Source organism: Aythya marila, assembly GCF_965140915.1.
Source record: "Aythya marila genome assembly, chromosome: 8".
Taxonomy (NCBI): Eukaryota; Metazoa; Chordata; class Aves; order Anseriformes; family Anatidae; genus Aythya; species Aythya marila.
Genome location: NC_139049.1, coordinates 29498652 through 29521330, shown reverse-complemented (window position 1 = coordinate 29521330; position 22679 = coordinate 29498652). Strand labels below are relative to the sequence as shown.

Genomic DNA, 22679 nt, shown 5'->3' with positions numbered 1-22679 from the left:
CTGTGCACTCAGCAGCATTACAGGCTTGCTGGCTGTCAAAATTTTGTCTCAGCCAATGCTTGAGTGGTATTCTTGTCATTTCACTGGGGTAGGAGACTTCTCAGTCTGACATGCAGAATCTCCCAAAGTAGCATGTAATGCCAAAACGCGGGCACACTTACCCTACTAACTGAATTTCAAGTCATTTTGGTAACTCCTAGCCTGACAGGGACCTGCTCCTACAGCAGCCGCTGGGTTCCTACATGAAACCGAGGAGCCCACCGCCGGCAGCCTCACAAATGCAGCTGGATGGGCAGAGAAAGGAAATATCTGTGAATGAACACAGGAAAAAAGAAAAAAAAAAAAGAAAAAAAAAGCACCACCCATCTCCCCACCAGCTTCAAGCTTTATAAGCTTACTCCAGTACATTTCCAAATTGATCAGCAGCTCCTGCTCACCCCGTGAGACTGCCCATTTAGACACGTAGCCGTGCTCCCCGAGCGAGAGGTGTCGGTGGCTGTTCAACTTCTTTCTGTGCAGAAATTGTGAGTCTCGAGAAATGAGCAAGTAGAGAGAGAAACGCGTGCTGCAGTTCAGAAATGGCCATTTAGCCAAATTGCATACCTGTGCTGTGTCAGCTATATGGTAGATTCATCTCATTCCATTGGTCTAATGGATAGCAATTGAATTTAATTAGCAAAACTACTTTGACTTAGTCTCATACTGTGCTGAATGTAATGAAATCTTTCTCCTCTCTCTCTCTCCCCCCTCTCCTTTTTTTTTTTTTCTCAAATAAAGAATGTCCTTAACTGCATTCCACTGTTAGAATATTAAAAGCTATATATGCTACTCTTAAGGACAGAGTACAGACATCCCCTTTCATAGGCTTTAGGTTTAGTTATTGTATTACATAACATAAAATAATTAAAAAGATACTTCGATAGTTACACACAGTATAAATTCAATTACCGCGATGTCTCCATTAAAAGCACTTTTATAGTATGAATAAAATGCAAATCCTCTTTATGGATCAATACCAGAAACATAATTCTAAGCTTCATCCTGAGAAGGAAGTTAGCCTTCATAAATCATCCTCTTAGGTTTAAAAAAAAGAAAAGTTTCAAAGATACGCATTTGAAGGCATTTCTTTAAAGCAGGCGGTACGCTTTGATTCCTTCTGGGCGCGATTCAGAGCCCGTGAGCCTGGAGCTCCCGAGGCTGCGGTGAGCGGGGCTCCTGCTCCTCCTGGGCACGGGCTCCCGATGCTGATCTGAGCTCACCAGCGAGGCAGATGCCCAGGAGAAGGGAAGCCACCGCCGTGCTGACCCTCGCTGTAGCCACGCAGCTCCGCTCGGACTGATGCAAGGGACGTGGCCGCGGGAAGCTTGCAGGAACGCATCTCCCCTAAATACGGAGCGAAGAACAGAAATTCCCCTGCATAGGTTTGGAGGGAATGTTGCTACCGGGCCTAACTTTTGCCTGGCCGGGCACAGCCAGACAAGTTCCTATGATTGATTATGGTGGTATCTCTGTATCTCTGACTTTGAACCATAACCTTTCTTGCGCACAATGACAGTTGGGACCTACCATTTGCCATCTGTAGAGATGGTGGGGGAGAGAAGGACTTCGCTTACATTAATCAACCAATTAAGAACAGACTTAAACAAAACACTAAAGCATAATAAAAACCTGACTGCTTAATAGCTTTCCACTTTTAATTGTTCCCTTCCTGTCGGCTGCTCGCGGGCGCAGCACCACCGGGGCCACCGGAGGGGACAGGGCGGCTCGAAAGGATGCTGGGGGTCCTCTGCTGGGCAGGACCAAGTCCCCTGCAGTGGGAAAAATGAAAGTCCTCGTCTCTGGCTGAGGAGCTTGTTTTGTTGGCAGAGAGGCCAGGTCTGAAGCTGGGCCGGGACCATCAGGAAGTACGGCAGTGGCACCTACAGCAGCGACTGGTTGCTCCTGCCTCGGTGGTGCCCACCAGCGCAACCCTTAGGAGGCCTTCTGGACTTGTGCACTTAGTGAAGCTAAAGGAGAGGACGAGTTCATACTGGTGAAAAACAAAATATTTATTAGAAGGAGTCAACTCGAGGCATTTCGTGCGTGCCCAGGTATTGCTAAGTTGGCCCTTCACCGTGAACTGCAAATGAAATGGCCTGGTCTGTTTTAGAGAGGTGAAGTAAACTTAGGGGGAAGGCGTAGAAAAGAAACGCAAATGACTCGAGATCTGATCAGCTGAGAAAATGTACAGTGTCACAATAAAAATGTGCTGCAATAAAAATGTTTTTGTGCTATTAAATAATTGAAATACGGAACAAATTTGCAGAGGTTGGCCAAGACGGTCTCTTCAGCCCCATGCTATACGTCTCTTTGTCTATTGTTCTTTTTAATACATTGCATCTGTAAAAAAATTACAACCTACTTTGCACGATTACTGCACTGAAGTCCCAAGCAATCTATCAAGTTGTCATACATTTTCTTCACGTTAAACCTTTTTAAGTCTTGCTTTTTTTCCACATTTCAAGAAAATGCAAAAGAAAATTTACTTGGCCCAAAAAAAAAAAAAAAGCCACGCTGAAACGTGTCATTCATCAAGCCTGGTAACAAGACGTGTTTGTGATAGCACGTCAGGAGAGCAAACAATCCCCGAAGTAGCAGCCTTAAACTTTTGGATGGTTTTTAAATCGACAAAATTGAGAGCGCAGATGAACCTGCAGCCAACAGGGCTTTGGAAAAATTCCCTTTGGGCACGATCCTCTTATGAGGGTTTCCTGAACCCCCTTTTGGCAGCACCAGGTGCCCCCACCAGTGCTGTGGTTGCTCTGCCCACGGCCACCGGCCCCAGCCTCCCGCTGTCACTTTGAATTTGCCAGGGTAGGGCTGTGCAGGTGGAAAAAGGTAAAATAAAATGAAATTGGAAGGTGTTTCACCAGCAGGGCTCTGGGGAGGTGTTTCAGTCCCGCACACCCCGCACAGCTCCTGCATCCTCGTCCACCCCGAGCTGTGGCAGCCCCTCTCCATCAGCCCTGGACTGGATGCTTGGGTCTGCAGCACCCCGAGCACGTGGGGAACGGCAGGGACAATCACATCGCTGGGGCTGGCGGGGTGGCCAGACACGGGGCTTGTTTGTGGGAAAGCACGGCGTTACTGCAGGCTGTTTGTTATTAAGGAAAATGCTTTCCTCATTGATGGCACCCAGGAGTGATGAGCAGAGAAGCTCGGTACCGGACGGTGAGAGAGAAAGTGTAAGGGAAAACCTGCAATTATTTCAGCTGGAAAAGGCATGTAACACCGGCAGAGATTATTTCACTGATCAGTTTAAAAAAACCTGGCGTTGTGGCCAGGCACCAGTCACTGCGTGTGCCACCACCTTCAGGACTGTCCAACATTGTAAAATCAAGGCAAAACGTGCAAAGCTTTGCCTTTGGTGGAAGGTTTGAAACGCTGAAGCCTCGCTCCCTGAGCCCGGCTCGCGCCGCTGGTCCCACTTCTTGCAAAACAAAGAAATCTGTGTAGGCTCCAGGAAATCCCACGTGTGACTGTAACTAATTCACGCCCAACCGCATTTGTGGTATTGTGAGGTCTTCGGGACGATCCCGCACCATGCCCAACGTAGTGAAAACCCTGCGCTTAATTATCTTCTTTAATAATTCCGTGGTATGTAATTTATTAAACAGACTCCTTATTTGTAAACAAAATCAGAGCCACAAATGTGTGAAGATCGTCGCACTTCCTGGCTAAATAAGAGGCAGACAAAGAGCCCTAATGATGCACCAAAAATGCTAACCAAAAATGTACTCTTTAAAAAGATCACCAATTTAATGCTTTTTGTATTTCATTTATCAGCCATGTAGTCATCATTCCCCTCCCTACCACCATCTGTACACACTTTCCCAATAGACCATCACAGCTGTCCCGTTTCTCACACAAACAGTACCTTTTATATGCTTCCCAACTGTTTTTAATAACTGTTCTGTGCGCAGCACTGTACTTCCTTTGTTTTCCTTTTTTTTAAAAAAAAAAAAAAAAAAAAAGACGAAAAAGAGATATAATCCAAACAAACAGGTCATCACGGCAATCAGCATAGGAAGGCAATTAAAATGTTAAATGCCTTCGTGCCCATCGACCCATCCGAGAGCCGCGCAGGCGGCCCCCGTGCGTCCAGTGCGGAGCTGAAAAGTTCCCTTGAAAAGTTGCTACGGCAAACAAAGCTTGTGCGGAAACACAGGCGAGGCGGCCTGGGAAATCCTTCACCCCTTTTACCGAGGAAATATTCTTAACATTAAGTATTGCTTGTGTGACCACAGAAAGTTTCCTGAGGCGCTCGAAGCAGACTTTCCAACCCGGAGGTACCGCCGCCCCGGATTGCAGAGCGGCGCGCGCAAACGTCCCGCTTTCCTTTCGGACTCCCACTCCTTCCACCCTTTCCCAAGGCCCCGTGACTCCTGACTCTGCACCGCCGGCTCCGGCAGCTTCCCTGCACCCAGCCAAATTGTCCTCAGGTCCCAGCCCTGCATGCAGAGAGGTCCCAGCAAGGGCGACGAGCCCGCACGAAGCTCGTCTGGGGACTCCTCGCTGGCATGAGGACAGAGAACCAAGCCTAGCACCGGGATGGGGACCTCTGCTCGTGCTGTCCCCCTCCTGGGGCTTCGTGTCCTGGCCTGCATGCAGCTGGGACACAAAACTTCACTTTTTTATAGACGGGTTTATTACTAAAGGCCGTGCATGCAGAAAACAACCGGTTCACTCTCAAATCTCCATCGTGATTTTGAGCTCTAGCCTTTGACCAGAAAATGAAACCGTGCCCCTGTTTAAAGCAGGCTTTGAGTGGATTGCTTCACCTATACCTCACGCTCATGTACTGATACTGGAAGGAGCAGACGCCTCGAGGATGCACTTTTGAGGTGTGGGTGTCCATCCCCAAACAACACTGAGCTCCCCGGCTGGGTGTTTATAACTGCATCTGCCTAGGGAGAACCCAAATCAGAGCTGTTGAAGCTGATGTCCTCTACAGGAGAAAAAAAAAAAAAAAAAAGAAAAAAGAAAAAAGAAAAAAAAACAACAAGCACACATCTTGACCACAAAAATCCCCCTTCTTACCCGACTGCCCTGTATTTTTTCCAACTACTCCAGCAATACCCAAGCTGTACTCACGAGGGTTTGGCTGCTCTCAGGGTTGATCCCCCCACAGCCAGGCAAGCTGTTTGTGGAGTTTTAAAATAAAACGCTGCAGGATTTAGTTTCTAGCTCTGCAACAACTGCTTTTAACTTTTTAACACAGAACCAAATGTAGATTGGTTTGTTGGCTATTTTAAATGAAGTCCTCATCGCGTCAGGAAAAGCTCTTGTCATCACACAATACAAGCATTGCAGTGGCTATCTCTCCCTACAAGGGATCACTACACTAGCTGTGCTTTAGAAAAGCATCCTGATACAAAGAATTCATTCTTCTAATTTACTTGAAACTACACTGTCTTAAAAAAAAAAAAAAAAAAAGTGAATTAAATTTAAATTTTACCCTAAGTTTCTAGCATCACTGAGGGATTTGGCTGTTTCCTTCCATATCAAATTAAAGCCGTACTGGGTAAAACGATCAGACAAGAATTTCAGTGAATATCCTTAGGATGAAATCTGATTGACAATGTATTTCTGTATTAAAATCTCCAGTAAGTGTTCATCTTGACAATAAACGTAGTAACTATCTAACTTGTCTTTTGATACCTTCACAGGGGTTCATCCGTGTTCATTCAGTGCATTACAAGGTATTTTGTAACACATGTACTGGCTTTAAAGACAAAAATATTCCGACGGTAATTTAACCAGACGCGCTGTTTATTACAAAGCTCATGCAGCTCATTATCTGTACCTCACACACAAGACTAAATCTGTAGACGCAGAAAAACACACCATGAATAAAGCTGTCTCAACACCCCACTTTGCATTCAGTTCTTCGCCCTGAGATCTTCAGCAGGCTGTGCAAGCCGCCTGCACTCACCCTGCAAACTTCCCCTTTGCCCACGGTCCCTGTTCAGGACTGGCCCAAGCCCGGAGGGCTGTGTGGAGATGCCTCCCTGTGCAATATTTCCTGAGCTTGCAATCGCATTTTGCACCGAGGGATGGTGCCTGCAGGCAGCCCAGGCTGATGAGCACCACTGCACTCCCATGTACCTCAGTGTGGGGTGACGATGGCTGGGGTTAGGAGGGATATGTGCATCACAGAGGACGGTGCAAAGCGGGTTTCAGCCTTTGTTTAGATACTGATGCTATGAGCACCTTATAAATATGACAAATGGATGGAACCAAAGAGCAGGAAAAATAACTACATCTCTGTGGTCACGGCACAGTGCCGCGGTGGCAGGGTCAGGAGGATTTGCTGCAACCCGCAGCTCTTGCAGGCGATGCGGCATTGGTTTTACGTCCCGTGGAAAGGTGTGATCCTTCTGCAAAAGCACACCAAGCCCTGCCCCGGGGCCTGCCGCAGAGCTGTGCATTGCTGGCTGGGGTCTCAAAGAGAACAAAGTCCCTGGTGCCACTGGCCCGGCATGCAGAGCCCCACGGCATCGGCCAGAGTGAGGTGAGAAGGGCAGGGCAAAACCACCCTAGATAATGCTGGTGGCCTTCCTGGTGTGCCTGCTGGGCGTCCTGCTGGAGGACACCTCCATGACACGTGCTCCTGTGCACAAAGCGCTCACACAGCGGTAGTTTTGAATGACCTTTTCACACCATCGAAAAATCTGGAGTGCCAGCAAGTTTTATACCGTTGACCTGACCAAGCAGCCACCAGGTACCAGGCTCGCACAGCTCCCTCCAACGCCATCGGCTCACCTGGCTGAATAATCCTGCCTTGGAAACCTACCAATCCAATGATAATTCTGTGATTCACTACAGATATATCTCACCCCAAAACATGAACATGCTGAAACATCCAATCATGTTCTGGCACGCATGCAAAAAAAAGCCCATGGCAACAAAGACGACAGCTTGCCAATGGCAGCTGCTGCACGCACACACAAAATTAAACTATATTCTTCTGAAAAGGGATATTATTATGGCATTTGTTTCCCCTCACCCATCACCCTCACCCATTCCCTCACAAAATAAGGGGGAAATATCAACATATATCATACATTAGGAGAGAAGGACAGAAAAAGAGATGGGCACTGCCCTTAGGAGGAATGGGATGGGCTGCACGGTTTTAGCAGCAGATCGAGCTGGGTGGATTGGGGCTGAATACACAGAGCTACCCTGAAATACCGGCTCACCTAAGAGTGTTGTGTTGTACATGCAAGTACAGTGTTCAGCCTTTATAATCTGTGGGGGAGGCCCACGGATGCTAAATTTCAGTAAGTTTGGTCAAGCTGGCCTTCAGCTATAACACAAATCTGCAAAAGCACGCAAATACATGAAATAACATCTGACGCTATTTATCTTGCTTCCTTTCTGTGGTGTTGGCCCCATCTGATGCCTGCCATGCTGTTATGCAATGCACGAGATAGCCGTCTCCTCACTTGTGAAGATAAATGTCATATCGGACCTCTGACATCATGTATTCTCCAAGTAATTATTTTTGATATCGTAAGAGTTATACAGGGTGCACAATAAAATTAAAAAGTAGAAAGCAAGGTTAATAAGATTATCATGTTGGTATAATAGGTAATGCATTTTGCAGTATATCCTTAAATCTGCCCTCTCAAAACATAATTAAATAACTGTGATTTATATTTTAAAGGAACGCAGACATGCAGTATATCCTCCTGCCCACATATGCTAATTGCTTTCAGCCCCAAAAATCACACAGTTGTTTGCAGCTTTTTAATCCTCATGTGTAAATAACCCGATCTGGGTCCAAGTTATGAACAATGAAGTCCAGGAAACTTTCAGAATAGCATGTCATTAAATCCGTCTTGATTTTATCTTGCTAATCCGATGGCACGGATGTGCACCAAAGGCCCACGGGGAAGAAGAAATGCCTGCCTGGGGCCCTCTGCACCGGCCCGAGGGCCACCTCTCCAGGTGGACGTGAAGGGCCTGGAGAAGACAGCGGCAGCCCCAGGAGGAACCCATGGAAGTACACCCTCAGGACACCCCTCCCAGGCCTTGCCAAAGGACCTACTTGCCCTGAGGGGGTGCAGGGACCACAGGCAACACAAGTCTCCACGCTTGGCTACGGGCACTTTTCCCGAATGCGAAAATGCAAGCGAGCAGCCTGCCAGCTCCTTTTCCATAGGCGCGAGCGTGCAGGACAGACCCAGCTGTAAAAAGAGCTTAAGATTCGCAATCTTTTCTCAAAAATCTAAGGTTTCCCTGAGCTCCAAGAGCCTTGGTGAGCAGGCCAGCCCCAGCCCACCTTCCCCATCCAGTGGGCAAAGCCCGGCTCGACGCAAACAAAGCAAGCCTGCTCCGTTCTCCATTTTGCACTCGCACACCCGAGCCTGGCACACAAAATGGAGGCCCCCATGCACCTCGCGGGCACGGACCTGCCCCGCGGCAGCCATGTCCTCCTGCCGTGTGCCCGACTGCCAGGCCTCTGTGCAGGGCTGAGCTCGTCCACCCATCCCCTGACACACACATGGAGCCACAGGGCTAGAAAGGCTCCCCAAAAATATAGAAATACATTATTATATCTTCCTGCTGGACTACAGTGTGGTGAGGGGACTCACCGGGCTGGCAAACTAAATGCTCCCACCCAATAAGTGGCTCGGACAAAGTTCCCCCGTACATCGTGTGTTATCAAGCCATCTTTTTGGTGGTTACCATTAATTAACAATAACCACAGATAAAATGCATGAAGAACACCACATGGACAGAGAAGCCAAAGCGATTCAGCCCCACCACCAACTCTCCCCTACCCAGAGTCCTCGCCATCATAAGGAAACACGCAGGGTCGGTTGCTGTTAGGAGGCTAAAATAATTTGCCCTGAATTTACAGCCTGTAATTTAATCTGCGGCTCAAGCTCCTGCCCACGCCAGGCTGAGTGGCGGTGGGGGCAGTGCCGGACCCACAGCCCTGGGCAAGGACACCCCAGCAGCAGCCCTATAAAGGACGGTCCCTGAGCCCCCACAGCCAACACCCCCGAGGGGCTGTGGTGTGGGGTGTGCACGGCCAAGCACAGCCCCTGGGAGGAGGGCTGAGGGTTGGGAGAGCTGGGTTTTGTCTGCTGGTTGTGGCTGCCTGGGCCGCTACGTGGAGTGGAAGTGCTGAGGGGAGGAGGAGCTGCAGAGCAGCTCCAGGCAGGCAACGCGAGGGATGCCCTTTCCTTTACATCCGAATGGAGAGAAACATTGAAAATACATAATCATAATAATAAATAGTGGGTTTTATGAACAATTAGGATTCCAGTGTCTCTTTGAAGGGTTTGAAAAGCTGACATGATGTTTTGGGTTCTCCAGATTCAGCTTTGAGGCCTCAACCAAGAGAAACATTCAGCCCCGCTGTGTACAGCAGTGACCACAACAAAGATTGTGGTTTCTCCCACACTCGCCTTAAATAGATCTAAATTAATGCTATTCATCATTGGGTGGAAAAGAAGGGAAATATAAAAGTGCAGTCGCTTGTAGACAAGCCAGCAGCATTGGGTAACTCTCTCACCAACACACAAACCTCACTGCTCCGTATGTGCCGACTTCCATCCAAGGGCTTCTCCCAGCCCTGCACCTCCGGCCCCGCCTGGGCAGGAAGGCACGGAAACAGCAGGCTGTTCCCAGCCTAACCCATCACCTGGAAAACATCCTGGGCAGATTGCACACGTCTTCATCCAGTGTTTATTTGTTGTTGCTGTTGTTGTTGTTGGAGAAAGGGGAAAGCTAAACCACATGACTGAACTCCTGCCAGGGGTTCGTGATGGAGCAGACCGTCCGGAGTGCCGCACCAGTTAGTGTCCGCATTATCACGGATACTCACCGGCTCGGTTACAACGGCACGGGGAGCGCAGTTGTCCCGACCTAAATCCTGCTTCTGTCATCTCCTGCCCTGCAGAAAGCCGTCAGCCCCACTCCCCGAAACAGAACGTGTCGATAGATGGAGATATCTTTCTGTGCCATGCAGGGCGTGTAATTGCCGTGCAGCTGGATGCGCGCCGGCGATGGGTGGGTACAGGGAACTGGGGGTGCCGAGGAGCTGCAGCTTGCATCTCCCACATCCACTTCCAAGTGGGATACAGATGCAGGCTTCCAGCACTGGCATTGTACGGCAACCTCTTACCAGCCTTTTGCAGTAATGCAAAATCTGCCTTTTCCTCAAGGACAGAAACACCATGAGACAACCTAATTTCACTTTTTTTTTTCCTTAAATTTACACACATCTCACAATGGCCAAAATGAATGGAAAAAAAAACAAAAAACAAAAAACAAAAAACAAAAAAACAACATCCTATGAGCCTCCAAATCTCATCTAAATACCGGATTGTTCAGGTTCCCCCAGACACGTGCAGGGAGCCCAGCACACAGAACACGTATGAAGTACTTGCTGCAGAGCTGGCTGAACATTTTTCGGAAAAAGTAAATGCAATCCGTGTGTTCTGTAGAAATGCACAGGGACCATTAACATCACAAACAAAACTTTAAAGACCGTTTCTGATGTATGCTGGAACAGCCATGTATTGGAATTATGCTTTCAAAAGCCTTGTATAAGAAGGAAATGTCACGGATGCTTTAAAAGTCTTCAGATACGTGTAAAAATGACATATATATTACATATTATCTTCACAGAACAAACACCATTTGAAATGTGCCCCTTTTTAACTACCATTATGAGCTGTCTAAAGAGCATTTTGGTTGAAACTTGGGAGGAAAGGGGGAAAAAAAAAAAAAAAGCACTGATCTTACACCTGCTCTTTAGCAGTGGGAAGTGGGTTCTCAATCTGTTAACATGACCATCTGGCCAATCTGCATATCACGGCTATCTGGATTACTGTATGAAGGAATGACAATAACGTAGCCAAAACAAAAGTAAAATGCATCAAAAACTAACAGTAGCGCGGCCCTTTTGATTTTAAATTAAATAATAAATGTGCTATCACAGCAAAGCGAGGAAGTTATCTAAATAATTAAAAATGAGCCTCCGCTACGGCGTAATTAAGTAAACAATATGGTGTGCGTTCTATATGAGCCGGCAATAGTTTCCACAGCCGAACACCAGACTTTTGCAAAGCAGATCGCAGGAGCTGGAGACGCTGCGACAGCTCTTTCCGTGATGTACGGTATTGTCAGAACACCTCTCACACCGCTGCAACGCGCCGGACCGGCTGCGGCTATTAGCGGGATTAATGCAGCAACAATCAATAACAATTGTACTAAAAGATTACGGTGCAAAGTGTGATGTACCTTTCGGACGCGGAGCTAAGTGATACCTCCATGGGTATTTTGACTATCTGCAGTCGTTTGCTTTATGAACCAATCTTCACGTTACTTCGACCGGGGCATCTTTGTGATGGTCCAAGCAGAAATATTTTAAATCTGCCACTCGGAACATCAAGTGGGCCTGCCTAAAGTTCAAGGTCATGCGTTATATACTGTTACCCAGGCAATTGGCCATAGAGCATATTTAGACCCTAAGTAAATTTTCATAGTCGCAGGAATAAAGCTGACTTCTTGCTCCTTCTCTGACTCCTATTCTAAGTATTAAGAGAGTCAGAAAAAATAACTCACTTAAATAAAAAGCCATTCCCCGGTTTTACTAAAATTCCAGGTTTTTAAACGCCTGTCCAAAAGATTAAGAGATTTTCTCTGCCACAAATACGTGGCTAGCTCAACTCTCGCCCAAAGCACGTAACGAGGTCTATCAAAAAAAAAAATAAAAATAAATAAATAAATAAATCGGGCATCGCAGTGTCAATTCCTGTCGCCTGCCATCCGGCTCTGCCCACTGATGGAGTCTCTAAAAACTATGACCTTTCACAAAATTTAACTACTTCCATTGCGAATCCTTCCTCCAATCTGATCACATTAGCAGAAGGAACTCCAAAGCAGTAAAAAACTCCAGAAAGTTCTCGGTTGAGTGCCTACTAATGAACAAAGGTTAACTTTATCTAAAAGGTCAAATGCCTGGTGGCTAAGGTTGTGACCTTAACAACTTAAATTGTGACCTTGCCACGTGCCTAGTATATTGTAGATTCTGATACAGATCATCTGGTAAAGGACTGGCCATAAATTAGCTTTACTGTTTGACTCCCACAAAGAAAACGGTTTGCCACAATGGTTTCCAACTTGTCATTTGATACAAGCGTAGAATAAGTGAAAACTAAAAAGCAAACCCAAGTTTAGGGTATGAAAATGCCGCCTGCTTTTAGTTAAGCAGATTAGAAACTGCAAACTGAGAGCAATACTCTAAATTTCAATACATTTTTTGGTCAACCTCTAATTCACAAAACACCGATCTTCTTTTCCTTTCCTCTCCCTTCCTTTCCTTTTTTTTTTTTTTTTTAAACGAAAATGACATGTAGTTTGTGTATTTGCATATTTCTGTTTTTTCTTTCTAGCCAGTTCTTAAAGAGAATAATTGATTTCAGTAGCTTTGTAAGAAGCACCATTTAAATCTGAGCACATGTGTTCTCTTACAGATGATAGTGCCTACTGAAGAAAAAGCGTGGATTCAAAGCAATAATTATCGTACATGTTTAGAAGGAAAGGGAGATCTCACTGCTAAGTCATCTCGAATAAGGCATCTTGGAAGAGAATGCTCCCCCCAACAAAAAGAAGAAGAGGGAAAAAAAAAAAAAAAAGGGAGAAGAAAAAGAGAAGCAAGCACTATGGGTGAAAAGGTCACAATGGTTTTGGCACATATCTTCAAGCACGTTTTGGAGTCTGTGCCTCCTGCCAATACTGGCAACTTCTCAAAACTTTTAAGGAGGTAAAAACATTGTTTAGTGTTTACAAATCTTCTGTACTATAGCAGATGCTTGTCAAATCCGCTATATGTAAGTTGACCAGCCTACCTAATATCTGTGCTGGCGACATCCTCCTCAGAGCTAACGGGTCCATACATTTCTGGAGGCAGCTCTGATGGAGTTTGAGACAAAGGACCCTTAATATTTTTCTTTTGTAATTTTCCTGTTGCGCACACGGCACAAGCTGCCATTACTGCGGGTCTGCGGGAACCAATGGCTGGCAACTTGGCCAATGTTCAGGTGTAACAAAGACTGCTGGGATACATCGGAGGGGGGAAAAAAGCGAGGAAAAAGGGAAAAAAAAGAAAAGGTAGCCTACGGATGGTGCTTCCAGCACACCTCCGTGAAGCGACACAGGCGACGGCTACCCTGTGCCACCTCCTAAAAAATCGCTCGGTCCCCCTCGGCGGCGCGGTGCCGCAGCAAAGCCGCAGCACGCACCAGTGCGCTGCGAGCACAATGCGCTGCGAACAAGCAGCAAACGACAGCCAAAATATGAAGCGGCGCGGTCTGCACGAGCGGGTTTGCCGCCTGAACAAAACCGTGAACCTCCACGGGGAAAGATCTGAAGCCTCGCACCAACTTTCCACGGCAAACAGCTAGCCCGGAGAACAATTAGTGCAATCACTGCCTGTTGACAATGAACGCAGAAATAAATAAGAGTTCGCTATCAAGGCGAGTGTTTGCCAACAGCACGCTGATAAGATGGTATATCCCTAATCACAATATTGAACTTTTACAACGTCTCTCGCCTGACTACTGCAACAGGAAGAGAACCCTCCGGTCCCTTGCAGCACTCACACGCCTGGATTTTCCCTTTTCTCCCCGTCCCATGTCCCTGGGAGCTTCCCCGCAGGCTCACCCCAGACCTCTGCTTTCTGTTGGCACCCCTTGCCCTTTGCAGCAGGCTGCTCCGCATTTAGGAAACACAATACGGACCGGCACTTACCGGCCTCGTGCCCTAAATAAACCTAACCAACAGCAAGGTGGTGGTGCCCGGGCTGCCAGCACGGCTCTGGGCACGGAGGAGAGCAGGGCAGCAAGCCCCCCTGGCCCCTCAGCTGAGGCCGTGCCCCCCATCCCCTTCTCCCTTCGGTTAGCCACGATCGGTAATCCTTGCTCCGGCATGCCACGTAATAAATCGCAGAGCAAATAAATCCCTTTCCACAATATTTGCCTAGCTCCCTCCTGCCAGAAACGTGCACTATGATTTAACCGCGTCGCACCTAAGTGCAAAGCAAATCTGGCAGCTTATCGGAGGGAAGTGGCACGAGGATGCTCGAAGTCCTTCCCGAGGGCAGGCTGCGTCGAGAACATCGCAGCCGCACGTCTCCACCAGCACCACGGGGATCCGGTGCAGAAAACTTTGGGATGCTCAAAACTTTCTACGCCCCCCTTCAAGAAAAAATGTGGTGTCGAAAATGCTGACTCCCAGCGCTGCAATTCTCTAAGTTTTCTTATAGATAAATATTTATATATACGTGGCCTGTACAAATATGATCCCACCCTCGCCCCTCTTCTTTGTTCTCTCGGCCTGCCCAACCCCTCCACTTGCAGGTCAGCCCTACGTGCATCCTATATGCGTCCCATATAAGAAGACCAGGGCCTAGCACACCATACGCTCACATTTTTCTGCAATACAGTCACTCGAAGGACATACAATAGCACACTATTTTATCCCGCCATCCCACTGCACATCCTCTAACACCTCGAGGCAACCCCCGGGCAGGCTGAGCTTGGTGCTGGAGGCCCCAACATTTTCAGTTTCATCACAGATCAAAACACTTCAGCCCTCCCCACACACAGTGTTACCCAACGAGGAGTTTGTTTCAAGAACTGCATGTATATTTCATGTATAAACTGATGTTTCACTTTGTGTGTTTTTGTTTTTTTTTTAAATGCTGTTGACCTCGTTGTCCTAAAATGATGACCCCAAATTTGTTTGCAGCACCTTCCAGACCCAGCTGCCTTGGCTGCCTACTGGGGGGCTCTTCTCCCTTTTTCCCCTATGTGGGGTTTGCATTCCCATGTGGGTGAGGATGCCTGGCAGCCCTGACCTCAGGAACCCCTCGCCCTCTCAGGATTGATATATACAAAGTTTATTTAAACAGTAAAAATTAAAAAATAAATCGCTCTGCGTTCCCTCCACCGCAGAAAATAGGAAGCCCGGATAACACTTGAGAAAGGATGCCCCAAAACGCCCATCTGCCGTTAACCCCAGGAAAACGAGAGCCTGCTTTTAAGCAGCTGCACGAGAAAGGCCAGCGAAAAAGGGCGAATTTGGGGCCGGGCGATGCCGGCGGCCGCGCTCCCTCCCGCCTCGCGCCGCTCATGCAGCCGTGGCCGGGGCCCGGCACCCGAAACCGCCGAGGCCGGGAGGACCGCGAGAGTTGGAGAAGTTGTATATAAACGCACTTACCTGCTGCGTGCACAAAGTATGCCAAATATAAATCGAGTTCCTTAACAGAAACTCCTATATGGTGGGGCTGTACGCACAGCCCAGGGTTAGAGCACTGTGGGGACTTTACAAGGCGCTCGCCATCAGTACTTTCGAGCGGAATACCTTTAAATAAAATCACCATAACGAGGTCCAACCTCCAGACCTTATCTGCCTGGCGAAGGCAGTCAATTCTTCTCATCTTGCCCTTCTGGTCTGGATTGGAAAGGACGCAACACGGAGGCTTTTTTCCTGTGACTGTGAGAACAAAATCCTCCCGAAATTCAGGCCTGATATCTTTCCGGAGCTTTGCCAGAAGTCTGGATGCCCATTTTTGCTTTACCTCGGGTTTTTCACTTAGCAGTTCGTCCTTCACGGCTCTCTCTTCCTCTTTTGACATGCGTTTCTCATGTTTTTTGAAGTATTTTCTTTTTCGGGCTTGCAGGTTGAACCACGTGTACGCAAACGCTCGGACGTGAGGCAGAAGTGCTTCGATGAAGGGATGAAATTCATCCTGAAAAAGTCACAGAGAAGCGTCGATGTCACGCAAAACCACCAACAAAGCCCGACGAAAGCCTCCAGACAGGGGGAAGGCGAGAATTACGGCCGAGCTCAGCCATCTCCCCCCGACCCACCGACGGCTGCCCCCGCTCCTCGCCCTGACCCTCGGAAAAGCGGACGGCCACTCGAGACAGGGTGGCGATGGGGCAAGGATCGGGCCCCCCTCGTGAACTTCAGGTTTCTTTAAAAAAAGGGGAGAATGAGTTAAAAGCCAACAGCCACGCTGCGGCGTGGGGACCTGAGCCCATTCACGGAGCGCGTATCTCCCTTTGCTCTCTCCCTGACCCCGCTGCTTGCGGTGTAGCCAGCGTATGCCCGCCAATTTGGCAAATTCTAAACATTTGGATGCCAATCAATGTTTGTATGGGGAAGTCTAAAGTATAGTAAAACTTTCCCTAAGATATATTTGGAAATAGCAGCGCGCGGTATAGTAACGTGCCGATAGAGCTGCGTATAGGAATACAATGAAGGGAGCTTTTCTCTCTGTTTCCCAAACCATACAGGGATGAGAAAGTACCGCGGCCCGTCTGCACATTTATCCCGCCTGCTCGGCAGTCACTAATACAAAAATCTTACAAAACACAAAGTTTTATTTTTATTTTTTTTAAAGAAAGTTAGGATTATATTCTGTGAAAAAAAAAATAAAAACGTGGTATTAAGGCGTATCGAAACACAACAAACTTTCTATAAAATAAAAGGAGACTTGAAAAATCGAAAATTAAGGTGACAGAAAACCTTAGCGCGACTCATGCAAATAGGTCAAGAATTATTATTATTTTTTTTTTTGACACACTCTGTTGTATTTTCACATATTTACAAAGAAAATGCTGTTCTTGGAAAGTTACTTTTGCCACCCAGAGACACTGCTCGTTTTGTGGAACGACATGTTAGAGATCACCCCCCTCTCCTCGACACAAAAGTAATCCCGATTAAAATTATGCTGACGTTAAAAAAAAAAAAAAAAATGCAAGAAAGACACCCCCCTCCCCTTTTCTTTTGTAAAATAAATAAATAAATAAATGAACACAAAGCAAAACAATAAACATATACACGTATCACGGTGCACGCGGGGCCGTACAGAGCCTGTGGGGCCTGATCCAGCGCCGCGTGCAGGGCCGGCCCTGCTCCCAGAGGCCGAGCGCCTCCACGCCTCAGGATTGGGCCCTCCAGGGGGGGAAAATAAAAGTAATTTGTACAACGTTTCTCCCAGCATGGCGAAAGCCAACCAGTGCTTAATCTTGCAAGACAACACTGGGGATTTTTCAGCTTAACTAACTTTTTTTTTTTTTTTTTTTAATTATCCCATGGAGTACGTTTCCTACCCAAATCATTTCAGGTTGTTGTAAATATGACTAAAGCAGACATCTCATGTCCTTTCCGTACCTTATTTTAACTTACATTTTCCTTGCAAAAAATTATGAAAAATTGAGAAATCGATAGTAGAAATACCCAGCAGCAAAATTCTGTCGTAATTCAAGGGCTTCTATTGGCTTCCCAAAAGGTTTCACTCCACTTATTCTGAGAGGCCCTAAAATTGTAAATACCTAAATCTATATGTAGTTTTGCAGCATTTATTTTAATTTTAAACACAGACTGTTAGAAACTGCCCCAAATGGCATAATCTATTTCATCATAGCACAGCAGCAGCGCGGCAGCAATCACAAGTACTATGGATGATTATTAAAACCTAAGCAGGTAAAATAAAATAAATCACTCCAATGATTGACACATTCCTTTTTTTTTTTTTTTTTTTTTTTACTCCCCTCCTCTACTAGAAAAGATCTTAGTTTCAAATTTCAGCAAAGTTTAGGGGGAAAAAAAAAAAAAAAAAGATTGCTGCGAGTTTGCAGTCGGTAGATTCGAAAAGTGGGAGAAGGCACAATCAGAGCACATGGAGCTGCTCTCCCCCCCCGAGAAAGAGCTCTCACAGGAAAGAAAGATAAAAACTACAGGTCCCTGTGAGCTATTAAAAATAATAAATCCACACTTCTGCTCCCTCCTGTCCTTCCCCTGCCCTGCTCGGAGGGAGCCACGAAGGAAAAAAGGCCTTTTGTCGAGGCCAAGTTTATCTGCTAAGGTACACACAGCAGACGCTGGACAGACCTACAATGAGGCAGGGGATCGCTTTAAGCATTAATGGTTTCTGAACACGTCTGGGTATATCCTGAAATATTTTAACTTTTCTGCTTTAAGCAGCGCTTTGTCCTGACTGATCTCATGTGCTCGGGACTTTTTTGGCTCGACGCTGGATGCTATCCAAGAGCGAGCTGCTTTAACCTGCGCTAAAGCCGATTTCTACGGCGTGAACCTGAACGGGGAGGTAAAAGCAACACCCGAAGGAAAAAAAAAAAAAAAAAAAAAAAAAGGAGAAAAAAAAAAAAAAAACTTTTAAAAGATCTGGGGAGAAAAAAAAAGAAATGGAAAAAAATAAGGTATGCTTCAGTGTGCAGCCAGGGTCCGCTCTGAAGCGGTCCCATGGCTGAAGTAAATGAGAAGCGGCGCTGCTCGGCTCGAGGTGAGCACGTCCGTGCCAGGCTCCAATGTGTCTTTTCAAAATGGTGTACGGCGAGAAAAGGTTAATGACTCATAAACAGACTAACTTTCAAACTGTCTTCCTAGACACGGTCCTCCGTAAAAGCGCGCCGCCGAAATCTCGGCGTCGAGATATTAGCACAGGCGAAGTGGAAATAAAAGCACTCAGGACGGATCAAACAAATTGTGCTGGAAGTGGGGAGGGGGGGGAGCGGTTCCTGCACAATACAATTATTTATTTCAGTGTTATTATAGCAAAAAAAAAAAAAAAAAAGTTTTGGAAATGTGTCAATGCAAGTGTGCTAGCAGATGTGCAGACTTGTCTGCAGCCTCGCTGCAAAACACACGGATTTTAAGAAACTCGTGCAAAAAAAGAGATGATCTTTGCCTTTCCCCAAGTTAGCTCTAAGGGAAACTTTCAGAGTATTTGATAAAGACGTTTGCTTTCCCCCCTCGGCGCCTGATGGGTCACCTAAAAATAAAAGGCACAGGAAAACTGGCAAGGCGAGCATAAAGAGAAAGTTTTCCCTGCGATACTCCCCAAAGTTGGAGGACACAGCTCTGCAGAGCGCTGCCTGTTCCTAAGCAGCACCTCGAATTTGGGCCGCACGATTCTGCGTCTGCTCGCACCGCAAGTCTCGGCTGCTCTGCAGAAAGGTGCAAAAAAGCACGACAAAAGAGCCCCAAAACCCGACCGAGGAGGCTCGCCATAATGTAACGCTGCAGAGGAGTCTTTTGAAACAATATATTCGAGCTGATCTTTTTGAAATTAAGCCAGCTACAGCGACCCTTGTTAATATTTTTACAATCCATTTGCTTGTAAATCTATTAGGAGATGTGCATATGTTCCCCAACTCGTCCCTAGATCTGCAGCAGATATGTAAATGGAACGATGTTTAGATTTTCCTGACAGTTGCTACAAAATGCTCATGCCATTTCAGTTACAGTGCTTGGATAAATACGCTCTTAACTATGATTTCTGTTTGTTTTCCTTTTCTAACCCACTTTCTAAAGCTTTCCCTTTAAATCTGAACCCAAACTTAACAGCAACAAAAAAAATCCCCCTTCCAAAACTCCTATCGCTAAAAGCTCCAAGGAGTCCCGAAAGGGAAAATAGCAAATTGCTTGCAATTGGCGGGGACTTGCCCCCTTTTTCCACCGAAAATGACAGAATCACCTCACTGATCCTTCCGAGGGAAGAGTTTGTCAGGAGGCCTCTAATCCTCGCCTTACTTTTCCAAATGTGCAACAAGAATGCGAGATTTGCACAACCGGCAGCGCTGCTGGCTTTTGTCTGGGCTTTTTTTTTTTTGGGGGGGGGGAGGTAGGAAAAAAATAAAAAAGAAGAGGGGGGACTGAGACAACGACCAACGGGCCCATGGCTTTTATTTTCTCCCCTTCGTGTGCAACTGGGCCTACCGAGGGTTGAGGAGCCCCGGTGGGGCCGGGGAGAGGTGGCGATGCCCGGTGCCCCCGGGCAGGGCGCTGCGCTCCCCCCTGCAGCCCCGGGGCTGTCGGAGGCCGGAGCTGGCAGGGAGAGGAGCGAAGTTTGGCCGGGCCCTTGCTCGGAGCCGCAGCTCCGTGCCCTGCAAAGTGCCCCCCGGCCCCGTTCTCCCCCCCCCGAGGCCGTGAGGCTCTGGGCAAGCAGCGGCGGCTCCGGGCTGAGCGCTGCGAGCGGGGCGCCCCGACTGGGAGGCTGTGGGGGGGGGGGCGCAAGGAGAAGGGAGCCCCCCGAAGTTTGGGCAGCCGCCTGCCCTCTCGCTGCCTTTCGTCGCTTTATTTAATTTTTTATTTATTTTTTTTTTCCTGGCCAGAAAGAGCCCGGAGAGGCTTTCTCACCGGGCTGTAAAAAAGAAGAAAAAAAAAAAAAAAAAAAAAAAGCGAAAAAAAAAATATTCAAAAATATGCATTCAAATTAAATTAGTGAGAATAATGTAGGCAAAAATCTCCTGCAGGAGGAAATAATCTGGGGTTTGAGTCCGCCACAAAGCGTTTCCTCGTTAAACCATTATATCCTGCTAATTGAAGGTGTGCAATTTAGCGTCCTGCAGCAGGGAGCGGGCAGGGGGGGGGCGGGCGGCGCTCCGCGGCCGCGCAACCCCGGGGGCACCGCGGGGACCCCCCCCCGGGTCCCCTCGTTCCCGGCCGCAGCTCCCCGCAAACGGGGCCCGGGGGGGGCGCAAAAGTTGCGCCGAGTCCCGCGGGCGGCTGAAAGGGGAAGGGGGGGTGCAGACACGCACCCGCACCCCGAAACAAGTTTGCGGGAGGCGTGCGGGAGGCGTGCGGGGGGTGTCCCCCCCAAAATTGCGCGCAACTCCCCAAGCTCCCCGCGCAGCGCGGCCGCCCCGGGGCCGTGCGCGGCTGCTGCGCGCTGCTCCGCGGGGCCGTGCGGGGCCGATCGTGCCCCGCGTGTCCCGCGGGTGCCCCCCGCGTGTCCGTCCCCCCCTTTTCCTTTTCCACGCACCCCCCCCCCCCTCTCCCCGGCCGCCCCCGCCGCCGGCTCGTAAACAAAAGTGCGGAGTTCGGGGCGGGGGAGCCGGCGTGTCGGGTGGGGAGGGCAGGGAAGGGAAGAAGGGGGAAAAAAAAGGGGGAAAAGGGGAAGAAGGGAAGGGGAAAGAAGGGAAGGAGGGAAGGGAAAAGAAGGGGAAGGGAGGGAAGGAAGGAGGGCAGCGGGGGCACCGCGGGGCGCAGCGGCGGCCGGGGCGCTCCGGCGCCGGCATCGATCGCGGATGACCAAGCACGGCGGGGCCGCGGCGGCAGCGGTGCGGGGGGCGTCCCGCAAAGCCCCGCGCCCGCACGGCCCCCCCCATACACACACACCCCCCCTTTATTAATTAAGCCGTTAATAAGTAGGCGCCATTAGCCATGTGCCGCCGCAAATGGCCGTGCGGGGAAAGGGGGTATGGGGAGAGAGAGAAGAGGGGGGTGTGCGTGGGGGGGAGATGCAAGGGAAAGGCACCGAAGTGAAGTTTCGGCGAGCCGCCCCCTGCCCCTGCCCCGGCGCACACGCGGCCCCCCCCCGACCCCCCCCTCGACCCCCCCCCCAGCAGCGCCGGCCCCACCGCGCCCCGGCACCGCTTACCTGGGTGAGACAGAGCGGAGAATACATGTCTGCTGCGGGGGGCTGCGGGCTGGAGGTGTGCGTGTGCGGGGACACAGGGAGACAGAGGGGGAGAGGAGGGGAGGGGGGCGGAGGGGGGGGGGGGGACAGAGGGAGAGAGAGAGAGAGAGAGAGAGAGAGAGAGGGGAGAAAAAAAAAAAAAAAAAAAAAAAAAAGAGGAGAGGAGAGAGAGAGAGAGAGAGAGAGAAGAGGAGAGAGGAGGGGGAGCCCCGAGCCTGCTTCTTGCTTTCACATTTCCAACTCTGCCAAACTGCAGCCGGCGCGGAGCCGCTCCATGAGCCGAACTTTAACCCCGCCTCGACTTAGCCCCGCACTAGGCGCTCGGCACGCCCGCCCGGCTGGGGCTGAGGGGCATAGCGCTGCCTGCCCGCTGCGCGCTGCTCGCTGCGCGCCCCCCCCCCTTTCTGCGCTCCGCCGCCGCCGCCGCCGCGGCCCCCGCTCCGCGCCCGCTGCGCTCCCCTCCGCGCCGCCCGCTCTGCGCCGCGCCGCCCGCCCGCTCCGCGCCGCCCGCGGGGGCGGGGAGGGGCGGGGAGGGGGCTGCGGCCGCCGCCTCCCTCCGCCCCGCCGCCCCGCAGCGCGCCCGGCCGCGGGGAGAGAGCCGCGGGGGCGCCGCAAACTTTGTGGTTTTCGGGTTTTTTTTTTTTTTTTTTTTTTGGGTTTTTGGTTTGGTTGTGTTTTTTTGGTTTTTTTTTTTTTTTTTTTTTTTTTCGGTTTGGGCACCCTCGCCAGCACCTCTCCGCCGAGGGATGCTCGCATGCCGGAGGGTTTAGGGAAGGATGGGGAGGGTGGAAAGGGGGCTTCAAGGGGGTCCGGAGGGGGTCTTTGGGGGGGTTTTAGGGGGGAACACGGGGAGCCCCGGTGGTTTGCCAAGTTTGGAGGGCCCCCGCCACTTGTCACTCCAAGCCGAGCGCTTTGCTGGTGCTGCTTGTGCACTTCGCTAAATCACATCCCCCGCCACGGGCAGGAATTCTGTCTCACCTCGCCCCCCCCCCCCATCCCATAACCCTCTCCAATAACCCCCTCGCAATAACCCACCCCTAATAACCCACCCTCCCCGCTAAGCCCCCTCCCCAAACCCCAAGCGCTCCCGCGCCCGCTTTGTGCTGCCACCGGCAGCGCCGGGGGCCGGGACTTGGCCGCCCGACGGGGAGAGGGGGGGACGGGA

General features: G+C 49.4%; 1 protein-coding gene across 8 annotated transcripts in view; it reads right to left on the bottom strand.

Annotated features, from left to right (window-relative positions):
* The window catches only part of NFIA (nuclear factor I A), a 245802-nt gene extending 224170 nt beyond the window's left edge, over window positions 1-21632 (bottom strand). For all 8 annotated transcript variants that reach the window (XM_082766228.1, XM_082766230.1, XM_082766229.1 and 5 more), the window contains exons 1-2: window positions 21476-21632; window positions 15283-15814 (exon numbers count right to left, since the gene is read on the bottom strand). In XM_082766228.1, the coding sequence (XP_082622354.1) occupies window positions 15283-15814; window positions 21476-21502 (559 nt within the window). In that variant the 5' untranslated portion in view covers window positions 21503-21632. The remainder of the gene's footprint in view (window positions 1-15282; window positions 15815-21475) is intronic.
* Window positions 21633-22679: the final 1047 nt, after the last annotated feature.